Here is a 19,944-nt window from a genome sequence, read left to right on the forward strand (position 1 = left end):
GTGTGCCAGCTAATGAGGCACAACTTCTGGTTAAAACTGTTGCTGTAATAGTGTATTTAGAGAAGTAGAACTGCATTAATTGATTATTGTCAGACGAAAAACTGACTCATCTCACACTCTTCTTTTTCATTTAATCACTGTCTTGCTTCCATTCACCACCGCAGTGAATCTCCTGCCTTGAAAACCATTGTGTTGGAGTGTGTAGTCGCAGAAGACCTTGTTCTAAATCTACCTTAATTGTTCTTTATTCCCTCTCTCTGCTATTACTACAGCACACACGACAGCACACAAGGCCCGGTAGCAAACTAAATTAGATAACGGTTATTGATCTGTGGTCTATAAATAACACTCTTGTTCGCAAACCACTCGACACCTTGCGCTCCCACATCTGTGCGTGTTGTAGTCAATAACACTGGCCTCTTAGCAACAGTCCTGCCGACCACTGCACGTTGCTTTTGTTTCTACTTTTATCATCCTTTCTTGGCAACGACAGGATCCTGCTTTTGATTTAAAACTATTTTAAACATTTGGATTTCACTTGATTTATGTCTGTAAATTGGGCTCAAAGTCAAGTATTTGTACGGTCTTTGATCACAATGATTGTATCTATGTTTATATGACATCTAAATGTAAAGAATGAGGACCAGCTCCAGTATGTTTGAGTGCATGTTGATGCTCAAGCCTCTCTTCAAATCGAGTCTTTCTAAGAGGATTTTGTCTCTGTGGGCACTCAACAACTCTCAATGGACTGTTACAGCTTTCTGTATTCCAAAATGTCTGAAGAGACTGAGCTGACCTTAGCTCTGTCGAACCTTTCTGGTCCTTAGCTCCAACATCAATATGCTCATTACTGCTGAGTTTTCGTGCCCCTCTATACGAAGGTAACTATTTATTCTGCTTCCTATGTTCAGTTAGCAGCCGCTCCATGGGAGGTCAGCTTGGGTTTCGTTGCGAGTTTGATTGGGTATCACACTTCTCTGTGCCTACTCCTGATAATGTGAAGCAGGGTCTACCTTTCCACGAACCTCACCCTGGCGCCACTGGCTTTCTCCGTTTACCACCTATTGACAGCAGTACTCAATCATGCTTTACATTACTACACTCTTGCCACCAGAGTAGTGGACAAGCACTGGACACACAAGTCATCCCTGCTTGTTTATACTTACTGAAAATATGATGTGTTTTGTGCCATTTAAATTTGGGATTAGGGGTTTGAAGAACCTGTAGAACCTTTTTGTGTGCACAACGTTATGACTTCTGTTTTATTTTGGGGTGAAGTTGTTGTGAGATGATGCATGAGCCTGAGTCCCCCAAGATGTTGTTTCTATTTCCAAGATTTACATTGATGGTGTTACTTGGGGGGTAAAGGACTTAGTCAAAGGCGATATAGTGCTGCAGGGAACCCTGGGATAAATGAAGAGGTCACACTTGGTTCATTCTTTTGCCTTAAGAACGGATTAGAGCTACTGATGATGAAAAGAGTGTCTCTGCCTGACTGGCTATCTTTGGAGCTTTTCCAACATGTCCAGGAGACCTTGTTAAATGCCACAGCTCGGACATTATCTCCAATTTGGACTGGAACTCTCCTGGTATCTCTCAGTCTAAACTGTTTGAAGTGGTCTGGGAAAAGCAGTCAGTCTATCATCTGAGCTTGGCTCTGACTTTTGAAATATGTGGTGACCTCATTAGCTCTGTTTAGAGCTACGATAACACTGGTAGATGCTCTCTCTAACAGCAGGTAGAAAACAAAGCTTTCATGATTCTGTAATTCAATGAACGTGTTGTAAAATGAGACCAACAATAAAGGCTTTGGAGGCCAGCCATATTGATTATCAGAGTGCGGTGAAGGTGATGATGTCGGGGGTCATGTCTGGGCTGTGGTGTCTGAGGGCCTGACCTTTGAACTTTTTAGGACTCCCACAGGAGTCTAGATTTAAGGAGGTGGAAAGAGCGTTATTGACACATTGGCAGACCAGTAAATAAGTAGTTGTTGAGTTGACTTGTATAAATCAAATTGCTTTTTTAAACCCAGTTTTAGTTCAAATCCACGTCTAACCAACAACACATACAATACTTTTATTTTCACTCCAACACGAATCATCCTTCCAATAGCGGCAGAAGCAGCTAATAGACAAGAGAACCTCGTGCCAGGAGAGGAAATCTGTCAGCTGCTGTAAACTTGCGCTCATTGTCAAACTATGTCTCCGCATCTTAAAGGTCACGGCATCAAATGAAGCCCGCCGAGTAGATAACAGAGGAGAGAGCGAAGTCGGAGGAACAAAGAGTAAACCCTGTCACCCCCTTCTCCACCCACTCATTCTTCCTCCGTGTCTCCCTGGTTCTTTATCTGTTAATGAAGCCCAATCCTCTCCAGAGCAGAAGTGTCGGGATTTGTCAAGTTATCTTCGTCTGCAGCCGAAAAATTCTGCTGCTCTTTAATATAACAGCTTCTGCCCTGCAGTCTGCCCGCCCATATGTCTGCATTTGAAGTTCCTCTTGTGTTTTCTCCTCTTTAGGTTTTCCTTTTTTTTTTTTATCAGCACTCTGAATTTGATTTCGACTGCAGCCGTATTTTCTTGCTCTCACAAAGTTTGGTGGCTTTAAACAAGAAGACGTTGCTTATAAAAAAACCTATGATTGAGCCACAAATGTTTGCGTCTCTGAGTGACTCAATAACATACCTTTAACCAGGATATTAATTCTTCTATCTCCTTGTGTTTTGTGCTCGTTGCAATTATCTATTCAAACTTTGCGTATTCTACTAGCAAAGGATTCCTCGCTTCTGCTGCTGTTAGTATCACCTATGATCCTGTAGGAGTCCAATCACATCCAGGCCGACCTGATTTCCATAAATATAATCTCCGTCTGCTCGTCACAATGAGGCCGGAATTGTGTAATTTCCTACTGATATTAAAAGATGCATAATTGTGTTTTTCCTGTGAGGATGGTTTTATTTCTGTCACAATGGCAGTGTTATATATTTCACCTCAGGTCTCCAGTGGCCCTCCACAACACTGTATGCTAATGGTGCTACGCCAACCATAATGATGATGACCGAGGCGTGGGGGCAGGTGCAATCACAAATGCTGTCCTATACAGTAAATTAGAAACGTTTGCTGCTCCAGATAATTCATGTTTATATCCAGCATTTGGCGAGATTAACTTTACTGTGAAATATGCGTGTATTTTATTTGTTTTTAATATGGCCACATGCTTCGCTTCACTTCTTCCTTGGCTATCAACACTATTCTTGGAATTCAAGTGTGATTTTCTTTTGATTGTTGCAGTGCATCATGGAGCTTAATGTGGGGTTGGAAGTGCAGCAGCTTGGACACAGGAATAATGCTAAGATGTGTTGCATATTGATCGACAAGATGTTAAATTAATACAAAGCTCAAATAGTTTTTTTTAACAACTATGCAGTTTGTATTTTAAAACAAATGGTTTGTATTCTGTTCACAGTCAATGACAAACTGACTGTTTCATCATTCTGAAGGTTCAGACTGTCTCACCACACACACGTGTGCATGTGAACAAGCCTGAGGCGCATCACACCTCCCATGGGAGGCTCCTAGGTTTGGTTTTATTGCCATCATTGATCATGACTCTGGCAGAGTACAGGAATCAATATGTTGATTATAGGGGACAGTTAGCTGCGCAGTACCGCTCCAGAAGCCCCCTTCTCTCACATCTACCTCATGGAAAAGAACAGAACATGAGTTTTTATCTTTAGCAGTTGACATTTTCCTGATGACATATTCTATAAGGGTGTCTCTCGATATCTATGGCAACCAGCTGTAGGTGCTGTATAGCCCAGCGACTCCTCATCATCTGCTGCTGTAGCCAGACTAAAGAGACACGTCCTCATCAATCCTTCCTCTCCTCATCGGAATCAGACATGCTTTGATTAAAATGCCATCATGTTGACCTACTCAGGGTACATCATCAAGCAGCTGAAGTTGTCGACCTTTAAACCTCTGAATTTGATGTCCTACTATGATTAAGACTCACTGGTTTTTGGTGCTTTGCAGAAGCTCATTTGAATTTGAATTGAGTTTCATTATTTGCGGGGGTTACTGTATTGTGTCGTTCTATTTCATCTTCTTATTTTAAAGAACACTTTCCCCGGTTACCTTTTACATTCTAATTTGCGTCCTTATCTTTTCATGTGTTTATCGGGTTTTATCGCAGAACCTTAAAACTATCTTTGTCTGACTATCTTTGAAAGGTCTTTTGTTCTTTCCCTGATGTTTCTTTCATACTGAAGCTAGCTCAGGAATCTACCCCACGGACACAATCTTATATACTTTGCATCCTGGAATCCAAAGGATGAGGGTAATAATTTGAGGTGCTCTTCATCACTTGTTCACCAAGAGGGCGACTGGTCCTCGTGCGCCTGCTGATTCACCCTGATGGAATAATAACAGTTGGCCCTTTCTCTCTCCTGTTCACCTCCTTTTCATCTGTCTCCTACCTCCTCTCCTCTACTTCGGCCCTTTGTACGGTGGTAACTGAGAGTTTGAAGCTTTTATTCCAGGATCCCTGATTGAAGTGTAGCAATTAGCCGCTGGAGAGATTGTTAAGATGACAGTGGAATTAATACACACGAACGGAAAACTCACACCGACGCACGCACACACTTAGCTTCCCAAAGAGCATGAAAGGCATTTAAATGTGAGCCGAGCGCAGCCAAGACCACCAGGGTCAGGTCTAAGTGAGAGTCTGAGTTAACAACAGAACACTTTCAGATGGGGAAAAAAAAATCTGAAGCAAGTGGACGGTAATGGACGACTTCACTGCGCTGGCTCATCTCTCACCGATGTGAGAATGGTGTGTAATAGCCAGTCTAAGTGCTGATTTTACTTTTTGCTTGTTCACTGGATGGAAATTGAAAGTCTTGCTGGTCTTTTATCTGATGTTCACCTTTATGGGAATCAAAACACTCAAAAGTTTGTTATTTTTACGGTACTTTCTGTTGCTCTTCTTCTCTTCCTGTTGAGACCAACTTTAGCAAGGGTATGAAAGTGTTCCCAAACCATGGTGTTTTAGTCGCCTATATCCTTGTTTGGGTTGTTGACCAGCTCCGCAATACGATAGGTGACGAAATAGTTCCCAGTTTTACACTACTGAAGGAACTTCACATCGTGGTCTGTACAAATTTTGAACTTGACCTGAGAACAATGGCCTAGCGGCACCAATTCTCTGTCTAGCTTCTTTTTTAGCTTTCTTTTGATGAAAGTAGAGTGATGAGGGAACCTGGGAAACCTTTTTTTCAAACAGAAATTTAGCCAAGGAAATGTTTCATGTCTCAGCTGAAGCATCTCAGCCGTGTTTGTTGAGTTATGTCTGTGTGTGTTTTTGTGCACTCATTCCTAATGCACACCTGCTGTTCCACCACATTAGCTGGTCTCCCAGGACCAAGCTTACGGGTGATTCTGCAGACGGGACTGTAAACACAGAGATGTAGGTGAAATAAGCAGTTTATTAGTGGAACTCATTGACTCACACATGTCTTAATCACTTTATTTATCTGAACAGACCAAGGGGATGAATCACATTCTTCTTATTTGAAGCTGCTTTTTTGAGTTAAAGCAGACATGACACACCTTTATTAGTCTTGTATTAGAAGTCTTTAGTGGCGGGGTTCACCTCGCTGGAGAATCTCTGGAGCTGGTCCAAAGAATTCTGCCAATGTGAAGTTATTTCAGAGGGAACGTTCAGCTCACAGCAGCTGGAAATGATGTACCATATGAAAACGTCTACATCAGCAAATCAGATCTTATTAAACTGTCAAATGTTTTATGCCGAATCCCGGTGGTGTGCGATTAATCCGTTACATCCATTTAATCTGCTACACGCTGAACGCGTCCTGCATCTTTACACATTTCATCTCAAGCTTCTCTATCATGACTCTCTTCTCTCTCTATCTCCGCCTGCCTCACTGTCTCTCTGTCTCGGCCTCTGGGGAGTGGAACGGGGGCATTATGGTCTGCCATGAATCATTCATGGCCCTCAGTGGTGTATGTGCTCGGACTGGGAAAGGAGGAGAGAATAAGAGGTTAGACGAGGTAGAACGTAGCAGGAAGTGGGGAGGCGGTGAGTGAGCGAGAGCTCAGCTAGAGGTGCCGGACTGAGAAATGATGATGCAGTGCTGTTCCTTCTGCTTCTAGATAAAGGTATTTTTTAAACTCAATGAAGCTTTACAGTCCTTTCTTTTGTCATTTTAGTTGCTATGCATCAGATTTTCCATGAATATAAGCACATATAATCTGCATATGAAATAAACTGGCATTGCTAGTTTTGATCTCACCTGGTGACTCTAGTTTGATTCCCTGTCAAAACACATTCATTTCGCCATGTGTAAAGTCAATTCTTGTATAGTAGAAATTGTTTTATTTGTGTTATGCTGTGTTCATGTGTCATCATGTGACAGAGGTATGCATTGTCTCAGTACATTTCTAGTTCAATAGCAAACGAGGTTTTATAACTTGCAAAGGAATGTGTGTGCTTCCTTTGCTAGTTCACATGACATAACAATTTAAATGAAAGAAAACTGAGCATTTAATGTTTCTGTGTGTTGAGTCGCAGAAACCATTATTCACCTTCCAAAGCTCCTCCTGATGGTCCGTTAATATAAAAGCATGTGGGGCTTCCTCTGTTCTTTTGTCTGCTCTGGAACTCCCCCTTTAATCAATTTTCTTTGATAATGGATATCAAAACACTTCTCGCGCACTCGCTCTCGTAAATCCGCTCAAGCGCCGAACTCGCCACTCGAGTCAAGACCCTTGAAACAACGTTATCTTTCCTTGTCTAATTTCCCACGACCCAGAATAGATTATGGGACGGATAATTAAGACCTGCTGAATAATTAAGTGAACAATAATGCTAATTCATGAATAATATATCTGTTTATGATAGGGGAGGCACAGATAGTGGCACCGACAGGAAGATTGATGTGGTGGCCTAGATAGGATCTCTCCACTGAGGTGGATGCCGGCGACTGTAAAGCTGCCTGTATTCATTAGAACGCTGTCATCGGTTCCTCTGCGTAATGACACGCTTATGTATAATTTATTTTTTAATTTATAGGCAGAGCTGGCATACAAGTGGTGGCGTGCATATAGATTTTCCTATTCATTTTTCCTCTTTTTGTGTGTACATTCGGCAGCACTCACTTAAACATTTGAATACTTGTTAACAGATTTTCTGAATGAATATAATGACTGCTTTTATTCATTTTATAACCTATTCATTAAGACTCCTTCTTTAGCACGTCTTCTGCCTTCAACATACATCAGCGACTTAGTCTTCTCTCATATATCTGCAGTTTATCTTATCTGCTGCCAAAGCACAATGAAGCCTTGAGGAATCAGACCTGTCATGGCTTGACTCAGGATGTCTTTTTGTGTCATTCGGTTATTTAAAATGCATTTAGCAATATGGACTGTCATGAATGTGTGGTGATTGGATGCTCCTGTAGGTTGGCCACAGTGTGGTAACAAAACAGAACAAAATTCAAATTCCCCAAATCACAACACGAGTGTGAGCTGTGCTTGTGGCAGCATCTGCACACAATATTTTTTAAGAAAACAAAAAGGCTATCTATATGTATATATGTATATGAGCAGAAAATGTGGATATTCAACAACGTATTTTCTCAAAACCAATAAGTCAAAAAAATCCTATTTGTCTCCTCCATAGGTCTCCTGACTTGTCGGTCCTCTTAATGTGTGGCAAAGACTTCATTCCTTTATTGAGTGAGCTTTGCTTCTTTTCACTGCTGTTATGGTACAGTACACTACAGTATGGCATCCTTAATCTCACTCCAAAGTAAACCTGTTCAGTGAGCTCTGAAGGTCGTGAGCAGATGAACTAGTAAATAATTCATGTCCGTCTTTAAATTGGATTCTCTGAATTCGAAAACTTAGCCTGTCCTCAAAACACTTCACAGTGCAAATAAAGAGCCATAAGAATGGCAATTTAATCGTCCAGAAAAGAGAAAACATGCAAGATGTATTTGACAAGACTGACTGTCAAATTGTTACTTAGTGGCGATGCTTATTTCTAAATACTGTAAAGAGCTTCCATGCCGCTTTTTCCTCTTACTGCATGACAGTCACATATACAAATCAGAGATGTTTTGGTGAGGTACATTTTACTTTTGTTGCACTGAAAGATATGAAAGGATTTGGCCCTCCAAAAAAGCAGTCGTATCACCCCTTGTTCAGTCAATTCTTGGTCCTCAGACTGCGAAAGTTATGATCTTGAAGATATATTAAAGATAAAGAACCAAAACATATCCACAGTTGCTGGCTCATGTGCTCAGACAGCTACTGCACCTACACGTCAGCAGTTTGCTGCAGCCCGTCCCATCATGCACAGATGATAGGCCTGACAGGAAAACTGACACGTCCTTTACTAACAAACATTTTGATTGAGGTGTTGAGTCTGACACGTATGCTTGGGTCCAACAACAAAGCAGAGCATCTCCTTCCTCTCCCTTTTGCCAGCAGCTCCGTCCGTTTGATTCCATCTGTGATTAGAGCTGTGGCCATGCATCGGTGAATTATGCCTGAGTGGTTACCTCGCCCGAGAAGCTGGTGAAATGAGGTGGACGAGGCTGCATTTGCCCCTCTGCCGCTGACCTCAGAGGTCACTAACAGGAAGGAGACATTCATCACTGTGACACAAAGATGCTGCGGGGAGGAGAGTGAGAGAGAGAGTGTGTGTGTGTCGCCCTTATTTTAGTATTAATCCTCCCAACATGTCCGTGCACCAACAGAATTAATGTACCGTATGTTGCAGTGGGGATTTTTGGTGCTAAAATACTTTCTCGCTTCTCTTGTCTCTCCAGGTTAGTGTGCATATAATCATGAATGACAGGCAAATATCGACCGCAGCCATTGTTGGCCCGAGTGTCTATTTGCGCAGGAGAAAAGGCTCATTATGGCAGAACAGATTGATATCTCTACCCCAGAGGACTTTAATCTTTCTCGCAAATGAAAATAGAAACAATCAAAGCTGTTGGTGAGGGGACAGTTTAAGCAAACGGAGCTGACTCGGAATCCATCAGAACAGCCGTGCGACCTTGGGTGCATTTTTGTTGGTTTTCCTTTTCAGCAGATTAAAAAGAGACCTGTGGACGAGAAGATTTTAATTGTTTGTTTGAGTCATGCCGCATCATAATGGCGTGCAGTTAAGCTCATGTGTGTCATAAAAATCTATGGAGTCGGTAAAGACAATGTCGACTGTGCGCGGGGGCTAATGACCACCCACGCTGCCGCACGCTCGTTCTATTACTGTACCATCTGTAAAGTGACATATGATCCCTTCTGGAGCGTTTCACTACACAATGCTAATATCGTTACCAGTGAGGGCTTTTTAAAGCTAATTGTCTCAGTCATATGTGAAACACATGGCTTCTTAGCTTGCTTGTCACTTACACTATTAACTATTTTCCATCCCACTCCATGGTGTTGATTTGTTGATAGTTGGACTCCACTTCAGTCTGTGACTGTGACTGTGTCAGTCAGAAACAAAAGAAATAACTTAGACAAGTAACATATCGTAGCTTAGGTACTCAAGTTTAATGACATTTTCCTAAATTCAATAATCTCTCATGTATCTACGGTTACGCCACTCATGAACTGCCTCCAGCCACCTGCCCTTTATTTTTAATTGTGCCGTGAAGGCTTCTTGTTTCATCCCTCACTCACTACCAAATGACACTTTGGTTGACCCCTCCATTGTTTGCCACAGACTGCACAGTACGCTACAATCCCAATTTGACCCTTGAACCTCATCTTCCACGAGGGGGGTCACTTGGTCAGCCCTGTAATCGAATTTCTCAGACTAGAATCGACTGGGAACACTAATCAATGCCGCTCATATCCTCAGCTTAAATGGCGAGGTCAGCTTTTCCTGACTGTACGCTCCTGACACTTGAGAGGGTTTTGTGTCGGACGTGTTTGTATTTCTATTGATGCAAGGTTGTAATTGTAACTCTCAAGGTTTTGCACTCGGCCTCGCTGACATTTGCGACATTGATCAGGTGTTGATAAACATAAAGAATTGTCCACTGATTTGAATCTTAGAATTCTTCTGACCTTTGGCTTGGGTCGGGTCTTCAGTGTCTGTTCAAATAGCTAAATTAATACAAATAATTCACATTAGACAAGAGATACGTCTTCGCCACCAAATGTGATTAGTGTCCCGTTAACTGCTCCCACTTCCTCCCTCGCACTCCATCATCCTTTTGTCTGAATAATTTTGCATTACCACCATCAATATTATACATATTTCCATGAGCTGCCAGATGTTAGTGACATCATGATCCATATGTCTCTGACAACACTACAGATGGTTCTGTAATCCTGAGTGTGTTGCGCTTGGTAATTAAATTCATATTTGTTTCCATGTCACCCACAAGAAATTGTGGGTGTTCACCATTCAATGGTTCCATGTTCATGATGATAAAAAGCTGAAATCACCTGTATATATTTAATCAAACGGCAATGGAGATCATTGACTGGAAACAAACTTTATGATTCGTGCAAGGCATCATTTTGGAACTGTAGAAGTAAATCGACCCAGTTTTGTTTGAACTTTACATAGCTTTGTTGACCTTTTTCACATAGCTTCTTAGTTACCACCATGTTTTGGTCTGAGATTATTTATACATCACTCTTCTGTCAGAGTCCTTCAAAAAAGTAGTGACTATGCGAGGAAGTTGCTTGACGGAAGGTTTGACCAGAGATCCATCCTCCTACCTGGTGGACTGCTATGGGTATACACACCTGCTTTATTGTGGATCAGAATGTGGATGCATGTTTGTCTGTCTGTTGTGTTGATATATGTCCCATGTTTCTGTATAATTTGTCATACTCGTAATTCATTTGGACCAAAAATGTCCAAAAAAGAAAACTAGCTCAGTAGTGTAAAGAAGTATTTTGCTGCTTAGTTAAATGTGTCCACAATGTTTTATTTTTTGTCTTTAGAATGATTACGTATCATATGAATCTTGAAATCTTTCTACTCCTTTATTTAACCTTGAACGCTTGTTTACTTGAAAGTGTGCCCTCTGTTGGTAAAAGTACAAAGTGCAGTTAAAATACGTGATTAAAGAGGCGAACATTTTAAAAATGAGAATTGAACGTTACTTGTCGAAATGAAATGAGCACATATTTGAGTAAAAGAAACGGGGAGACGTGAGTTGTGAGCACAAGAAGCCTGGATGAAGGGGCTCCAGTTGTCATGGCAACAGCAGGGGGCGGAGCGAGGAGGAAGCGGCACCAGTTTGTTTTGTTATTGGAGGTCACGTGTGAGCCAAGCCCCGCCCTCCACCCCCGTTCGCATCGATTCAAGCGTCTCGAGCTCCTGCTCCGGTCAGTTACTACAAAATGGCTGCAGAGCCTCCGCCACCGACGACGACTGACTGAATATTCACGGTAGGGCTTGTTCCACCTTGCACTGCCTCTCTGGCCACGCAAACATGCCTGTGTCAATTGCATTAGACAGCAGAAGGACGGCGATCGGATAACATTAGAGCTCTAGTTTGACAGTAGTCTTGAGTTTAAGCGCGCTTCACCGCAGTTTTTTATTGAAGCTACATGCTAGGAGCTTTCGTTTGTGTCGGTGGTAACGTTTGCATAAGCGGCTAATCGGATTCAAGGGCAGTGTTCGGCCGTCCGAGTGGCTGGGTTTTGGTTTGCAGGTCCTGCATTGAAGCAGAGCCGACATGTATGTTGGTGCAGATCGTCCGACCAAAACATGTTCTGCAGCTGCCAACATCTGACAGGCATCTAACCTTCACTCGGATCCCGCAACACTATGAATGCATTCCAGATACATTTTTGTAATCTCTATTGATGAGCATATTTGTTTATTTTGTGAAGAATTTGGCTCTCACTGGCTGTTACTTCACTTGTTTATGTGTTACTGGATGGAATAGAGAGGAACAAAAACTTACATATGCACAGCGCTTATTGATGTCATGGAGTGCTTTGTGATATTTCTAATCTCTATGGCTTTAAACTGTCCCATTAACATGTTTGAATCTCGAATAATGATGTGATGATGGGAGAGATGATGCCTTGCTGGCGGCTTCACTTCCAGGAGAAACCTGAGTGAGCTCCTGCTGCAGCGCCTGCATTGACTGTTTATGCAGGAGGCGGTGTGTCCAGACTGGGAATGCCAGCACCCAGATGCACGTAGAAGGCAAGAGTGACGTAAACTGTGAGGCCCACTGGTTTTACTAATGTGTTAGACCCTAATTTGGGTCGGGGCCCTGGCAAGGGATGAAGAGATGGAGGCAGTGAAGGGAAAAAGGGGGTGGAAGTCTTTTCTGTCCCTGCTAGGTCAGGGGCCCCAAACCTCTGAAAGAGGCAGTGTGTACTCACACAGAGGCGCCAAAGGGGGCTTGATGACCGAAAAAAATGCTGCTTAATACTGTGATTGCCTCACAGTTTAGGTCATAACCTCGTCTTGTGTTCACTACCTTTTTTTCCGTTTCACACATTTAAACCTGCAAATAAAGACTGTTCATGCAAGTAATTTTAAAATCCTGGTGAAAAGTTGTTGTACGTCTCCTACACGGCTGCTAATACTGCCAAAGGTGATTGGTATTCATATCGAAGTGCTTGTCAACAGTCATACTGACTCAGTCCATTAGCTAGTTCTTGAACTGGCACTTCCTTGGTGTCATTAACCTTTTGAGTTAATCCAATGCAACTTTGCACCTTTTAAGCACACCACAGATGTTTGCCATTTATCAGAATTCATTCTCATGCATACACACGATCAAGTGAATAACTTGCTCATTTGTTAAGCGTTATATTGGGGGAACCGCTGTTGGTAAAATGAAACAAAATATTTTAATTTGTATTTCGGTGAAACATGATCTCTCTGTACTTATACTGGAAAGTGTTCCGCCAGACTTGAGCTTGGCACTTTTCATATGACACAGTGTCTTGTAAAAGTGCTCTATAAAGCCGGCTGACTCTGGGTCTGCAGGCTGTTGTGTGTCCAGTCACACAGGTCATTTAAGGTTCTGTCCACCGCTTCAGAATCGCTGTAGTGCTCATTTCCCTTCCCCAATCTTTGGCCCAGGTCACAGACCATTTATGTGGCCAAACCCAGAATAGCTTCAGTCATATTTGCATGATGAAACTCTTTGTAAACCTACTGGATTGCTTGCCCAGCAGTTTATAGCAAACGTAATGTGGCCTGGTCCGTTTTAATGTCTTGTTTAGGTTCCAGCACTTAGTGTTTTGCTGAAGACTTGCGCTGCTGATGCGTTTGCTAGCAAACATTCTCCCCAGGGCTCACCATGCTCTTGTTTGGCTTGCAGCGATGGCATTTCTGGCTGTGTGCCCAATGCTTGCCGTCTCGCACCCCTTCCCCCAACACATATTCAAACACTCCAGCCCCATCAATTGCAGACCCCTCATCTTTATCACTTTAATTTAGGTCAGCGAGAAATTTGCATACACATGCAGACACGCACACATCTTGTCTAACACTGCCCCTGCCATTTTTTTCTTTTCTTGTCAACAGTTTTACACCTGCTTTTATCATGTAGTCCTTGGTATCTCCCTTGTGCTTTTTTGTTTCCTCCTATATCAGCAAAGTGATTGTGTGGTTTTAAGCGTGAACTAATCCTGTTGTTCTGACAGGACGTTGTAATTCCACAACAACGCTCATCTTATTGACCTGCGTCCTTTATACTAACACCAGTGGTGATTCCCTGCTACAAATAGCTGCTCAGTTACAGCTCCGCATTGATTGAAATCCTCCGTCTGTTTTGGTGTAAACTTTTCCTTAATGTTCTGTTTGCAAACACAATTGATTCCTTCTGTTTAACTTTTAAGTTTCTAAACCCGAATAATAGCAATTACTAGTCGACGAGAATGGACTATAAAACCAGGGATCAATGTTTTCAGCACTGATTTTAGGTTTAGGTTGTTGAAATTTGACCTGCTGCTTTTCATTCCTTTGCTTGGCATTATTTCATATTTGTCTCCACTTAAAATCCTTCAGTGAAGTTATGTCATGTTTGTAGTTGTCAACTCCCCTCGTGTGGCAAGGCTTTAATCATCTCTGCCAAGGAGGTTATGTTTTCCACAATGTTCCATTTTTTTACGCCTCACAAATATTTTGTTATCGTTTTTTTTTTTCTCTAAACTGTTTTAGGCATCCTTGTTGTTCCTGTCTTGATTTAATCTGGTGCTGTGACAGCTGCCTCTTCCATCAGATCAGAGACAAGCGTTATTGACAGATTACCTGTGACCGCCTTCCTAGCATAACCACAAAGAGGACTTTCCTTTTTAATTGGAGGTTCTGTTCCACTGCATTCTTCCCCAAAACTACCTGTCCTCGTTGACTCTTCTGTGTGTCGACAGCAGCTCACGTTATCTGGGGCAACTCTTATCCCCAATCTTGCATGACACAAGTGCCAGTGATGCCTTTGAAGCAGTAGCACTGGATATTTTTAGAACAACTGCTTTGCCAGCAGCTTTCTGATTCTGCGGCTTGAAGGTGAAAATGATCAGGTTAATGTACGTTTTCTGTCAAATTGTACTTTATTAAGCGATACATTTTGTCAGCTCAATGTCGTGGAGGATGAAGTGCCACGTTTAAATTTACTTATCTCATTGAAATTTGAGCCTCTATTCTTTAATTCATTATAATATGTTAAACTGAAGTTCTTTAGAACGTCAAAGTCCTACTTCAACAACATCATCCAGGGTTTTCCCTAGCCATTAACAGCATTGGAACGTCCAACACTGGGATTTCTCCATCCTCGTTTTCAGCTGTATTTTTCTACGTGAAGTGTGACTCGTCAGTGTTCCTTCTCTAGTCCAGAAACTGAAACTTTTTTTCCTTTTCTTTTCTTCTGATAAGATCATCCTTCATCTGTCATTATAAGAATTTAATGCATTCATGAAGCACTCACCCTTCAGTCTTGTGCATTAAACTAGGTTTGAATTTATAGATTTTGAAATGGAAAATGTATTGATTCCCCAGCGTATACTGAGTTGTTTGAAGGAGATGCCTCTTTTGCTCATGTAGACTTTGGCTGAGCAGACACCAGCTGTAGAGGCAGCTCTGTTATAGTCTGAGTTGAATACAAATATTGGCATCAGTGAGTGAGCTACTCTGCCGTCTGACTGCTTTTTCTTGGCGAGTCACGGTTACCAAAGTGAAAAGATGAAAGGTATGGAAGGCTTGTAAGAGGTTGATTGTTTAAGTTGTAAAGGCTTTTTTGTTGCTAGATTCAAGCTGCCAAGGTCCAATTAGCTGCATTTTAATTTAGCAGGTTTCAATGTGCAGAATGTTTATTTACTTTTGTTCAATTTTGTTAGGCTTGAACGTTGACGCTGTTGAAAGCCAGTTGCTCATTTTCATGCTGATTGTGATGAAGTCATCTGTCTTTCACAGTTGTGGGAAAACAAGTGAACACAAGAGGAGAATCATTTGATGGAAGATAAGAAAAAGAAAAAACAAGAAGAGAAAAAGAAGACAGACGCTGCTCAATTAAAGGTGAATGTTTTTGTCGTGCTCCAGCTTCCCTTGGTTCTTTTAAATATTACCTTTAGTAAACTTCATCCTAGGCACTTCATTTATCCTGAATTTATCTCTATATAATATAAATTAAAATCATGCAGTACCCCAATTCTGAACTGAAATGGTCACCTAGGGCAGGTATCTTGAAATACCATGCTACTTCAATGTATGATTTTTTTTTTTAGGGCATTCACCTCTTTTGCTGATACTTTTTAAATCGAGTACTATCCTCTTTCTCTAGTTGAGCTTCACTTGTTCATTACCTTCCCAACTCTGAGCTTTTTGGGCTGCAGCACTGAAAGGGGCATCCCCGTTTTGTGACTCGACTAGATAAGGGAAATGTGCCCTGGAACATTGTGTTCCATTCTGCGACCAACATTCCAGTGCGAGGGATTCTCATGTTCATTACATATTCGTGTCACAGATTTTTCACTCATGTCTTCCCATCATCATTATTGTTTAGATTTTAATTCTCATCTTTATTATTATTTTTTTTTGCAGGCAACCGAACAGATAACCAAAGGTACGTCGGTTTTATCTGCACTTACATCTCACAAGCGAGCGCAGACATGAAGTTTAACATAGATTTCCCTGTAATTGGGATACCAACTTCCTGAAATAAAAGGCATCTTTGAAAGACTAATAAGGTGCGTGGGGAGGGTGAAGATGCTGCTCAGGTGTCCCAGAGGAGCCTCGGAGTGTAGGGGTGAGAGGAACGATCAGCCAACGAGGCAAACTGACAGGAAACCGAATGGTTGTTAATGGTCGGAAGTGTGTTTGGCTAGATTGTTTTTAGCTTGGTGGCTGTCGATTAGGATTTTACCTTTTGTATCCCCGTTATCAACGAATAACAAGGAAAGATTGCAGCTCACGCATCAGCTAGTTCCTCTTGTCAAGGGCTTTTATGCCCGAGGCCGGAGCTTTGTGATCGTTATTTTGTGTTTACAAGTCTCCTGCATCTCTTTCGAAACTACTCATTAAGAGTCCTCACCTTGACTTGAGTTTCTCGCCTTGAGGTAATGAGATGTCACAAAGGCGTCATATTCTTTCCTAGTTTGACCCACTGCTGCTCAACGATGAGACAGCTTTCGAGTGTTTGTATCTGGAATCTGACTCGGATGCTTTTTTTTACATGTCTGACATCGAAGTAAACACTTTCCTGGCTGATAATCATGACTGGGTTTTGACCCACGGAGTAGAAGCCATGTGAACGGTGAACTGGTTTCTCCAGTGTTCACTCCAACAAGTGATGTTCAGTGTGTATTTAGGTCTCAAAACATGCTAGCATTATTATATGTGTGTATGCAGTGTTAACAGCGGTGTTCTCAAGCCTTAGTGGCTGTCTGATTTACTTAAATCAGACTTCAATTTTCTTCTGGACTATGATGAAAGCAGCTTGTGATAGCCTCATCTGATGTCTTGGGAGCTAATTAGGAGAACAGGGCTATCACGGTGGCAGGATAAACAGGCATCCACACACAGTAGCCCCCACAGAACGCAGAGCGCCATAGTAACACTAAAGCAACTCCTGTTTGGCTTGGGAAGAGGCGCACCTTGGGACCTGCCACATGGAATTGCAGAGGGAAATGACCAGAAAATTAGCTTGAAAGGAAAAACATAGCATTTGTTTTGGCTGATTCGGTCCAGGTTTTCCGCCAGTTATTATTTGTACTGAATGCTGTCTAGTGTGAGTGAATTTTGGAACTTGTTATTTTGCAATCCTCCTTGAAGCAACGTGGGCAGAGAAAGGGTCCTACGTTTCCTGTTTACCAGAGCGGCACATGCCTGTAGGTTAGCTTGTTGGACAGTCTAAAATCCAACATAAGATTTGAGTCTTATACAGCATCATCTCACTGTTTGTGTATATAGTTATTCAAAAACAATTGAAGCTATTGAGTAGTAAAGACATTAATATGAGATTGCATGTACCAGTTTTGAAATTTCTTTGTCTAGCCTGTTAAAGGACGTTTTATCAAGGTTGAAACATCTCAAGGGCAGCAGTTGTGCTCCAATACTGCAAATCAGTTTCTGGAGTGAGTCATGTGGCCTTATTGCTGTGCAGCCTTCTGAGCATTAGTCAGTCAGTCCTTATTTCTTGCACTCAGGCGTATGTAGTGTTTGGCTGCTATAGTGGCCCTCCAGACTTGTTTTCTGTTGTACTAAACCTCTTAATGTACTCTGCTTGCTGCATAGCTTTTAATAATACCTTTCAGTGGAGCTGTGAATAACGACACATGAAATGGTAGCCATTACATGTGCATGAATCAGTATTATTTAATCACAGTGTGGTCATACCTTCATAACCTTATACCTTTTATTAGCTCATTATTTCTCTTTAAAGCTTTATTTTCACTCGATGAACAGTGTAGCGATCTCCTCGTCTTAGACGTGACCCAGCAGCCATGGACTTCATCAGAGAGGGTTCATGAGTCTGTGTGCATGCTGCGCATCTTTATTCCAATCAAAGACGTGCCGCAACGCACATCAAGCCACACGCTTCCATTGGCTAATAAAGATAACATTATTATCAACATATGTCACAATGGTAATTTTTATAAGCGATTCATTTGGCGTTCCATATTCGCTTAATTACACCCAGTGTTTTATGTTGAGGAGTCATAAATTGCAATGTGACGGGGGGAAATTGCCTTTTGTCATCCTCACTGCCTCTTCTGCATGTCAGCCGCCGAGGAGCTCGGTTTTAAATGGATGCTGCAGTCCTGTTCATCTAAAACCACATGGAGTGTTTAATCAGTCCCATATCTAAAGGTGACAATGGCGTCGTGGAATGCTTTTAAAATGAATTTATCTAACCTATGTCATTGCGCGTAGTGCCTTTCTTCTATTAATCGGCAATATAGGAAACCAAAATGACTCTGGGGTGGGACACATTTTTTTCACATCGTAAAAATCATAACAGAGAATGGGATCTGCCTGGTGAAACGCGAGTCTGTGGCTGTAGAAATGTGTAGGAAGAGGAAATTCAGTGTTATTATGTGCTACAGTTGCACGTCCTTGTGCCTTTTCTCACCTCCAAAATAATCTTTTCAACCTACTCAGAAATACCCATCATTTTTTACAGTCTCATGGTTCTTCAATTGTTGTTAGGTCCACTTGGCTACTCTCCTTTGAGGCTCACATGTAAGTGCCAGCTGGAAATGGACATGGGAAGTTCTTGTGGTGCGTTAAAACTGCTGCCACTTGGTTGGGCATAATTTGTTAGTTTTCTGATGGTGGGATTAACACCAACAATGAGGTCAGTTAGCGCTCTTGGAACTAGTCGCGAACACCTGATGCAGTCTGGACAGTGGATGACACCATGCTCTTAAGATAATGACAGACTATTCGATTACTGATGATATGTGCGACCTGAACTGAAAAAAAAATGTATTCACTCGAAGAAGAATTAAAAACAAGCTTACTTGCTGGGCTAAGACATAACATGACAAATAAGGCAGAAATCACCTGCGACTGATGTGTGAAGCTGTGCGACTTCACATAATAATCTAATGACACAACTTGAGTTCTAATTCTTACTACCCTGGGGCACTGTCTTAAGTTTGATCTAAGTCTGCAAGGAGAGGTATTACTCGATATTGAGGAAGAGAAACCCTTTTAACAGGCGAGAATTCATGCAGATCTTAAAAGCCTCATTTAGGTCTCGGCTGATTAAAAGCTCAGCTATGGTAAGCTCATAATCGCACCAAAACTGAACTTTAGGGTCTGTGTATACTCCACCCAAAAGTAAAATTTCTCCATTTTAATGAGTGAACGGTGCTGTTGCAATTTCAGCTCTTTCCTGGGAGGCCGCTGTAAAAGCTGCTTGGATACCATTGTTCTGTTGCGTTGTTTTTTTTTATGGGTCTGACTTGAAACAGTCTGTTTTCAAATAAAATAATATTGTATTTCATGGACATGATCCTAGTATTTCAAATATGGCATGTTTTGATCTGACTGAACTCACCTTATTATTTACTTCATGCAAGTGAAAAGGTCAGCTTCAACTGCTGAGACAGGTGCTTTACTGTAGGGTTGGACTCTGACTACGGTTACATCTGGAGAGTGCGAAGCTGATATAAAATGGCAAAGTCTTGTGTATTACTAGATCTCCTGTTCCCACTGACAGTTCAACCAACTATTGACAGTAGAAACTGTGAGACTCGAGATCAAGGCGGAGGAATTCTCCAGTCTCCATTACATGTAAATCACGACAAACCACAATCAGACTCAGCGTCTTAATCAAGACATCGCCTTAGTCTGGCTGTTCTCTGCATAAGAACATGGTCACTGTTAACAGTTCCTCTTAAGCATAAGAGCTCTTAAGCATATATTCCTTCGTAACGTGAATGAAACCCAAAACATTCCAATCGTGTCTTCTAC

General features: G+C 41.8%; 1 protein-coding gene across 4 annotated transcripts in view; it reads left to right on the forward strand.

The window, feature by feature from the left end:
• The first annotated feature begins 11,336 nt into the window (after positions 1 to 11,336).
• The window catches only part of LOC128750579 (trinucleotide repeat-containing gene 6C protein-like), a 31,009-nt gene continuing 22,401 nt past the window's right edge, over positions 11,337 to 19,944 (forward strand). For all 4 annotated transcript variants that reach the window (XM_053850835.1, XM_053850836.1, XM_053850837.1 and 1 more), the window contains exons 1-3: positions 11,337 to 11,447; positions 15,439 to 15,540; positions 16,066 to 16,087. In XM_053850835.1, coding sequence (XP_053706810.1) covers positions 15,478 to 15,540; positions 16,066 to 16,087 — 85 coding nt within the window. In that variant the 5' untranslated portion in view covers positions 11,337 to 11,447; positions 15,439 to 15,477. The remainder of the gene's footprint in view (positions 11,448 to 15,438; positions 15,541 to 16,065; positions 16,088 to 19,944) is intronic.

The sequence above is a fragment of the Synchiropus splendidus genome, chromosome 19 (assembly GCF_027744825.2).
Source record: "Synchiropus splendidus isolate RoL2022-P1 chromosome 19, RoL_Sspl_1.0, whole genome shotgun sequence".
Taxonomy (NCBI): Eukaryota; Metazoa; Chordata; class Actinopteri; order Syngnathiformes; family Callionymidae; genus Synchiropus; species Synchiropus splendidus.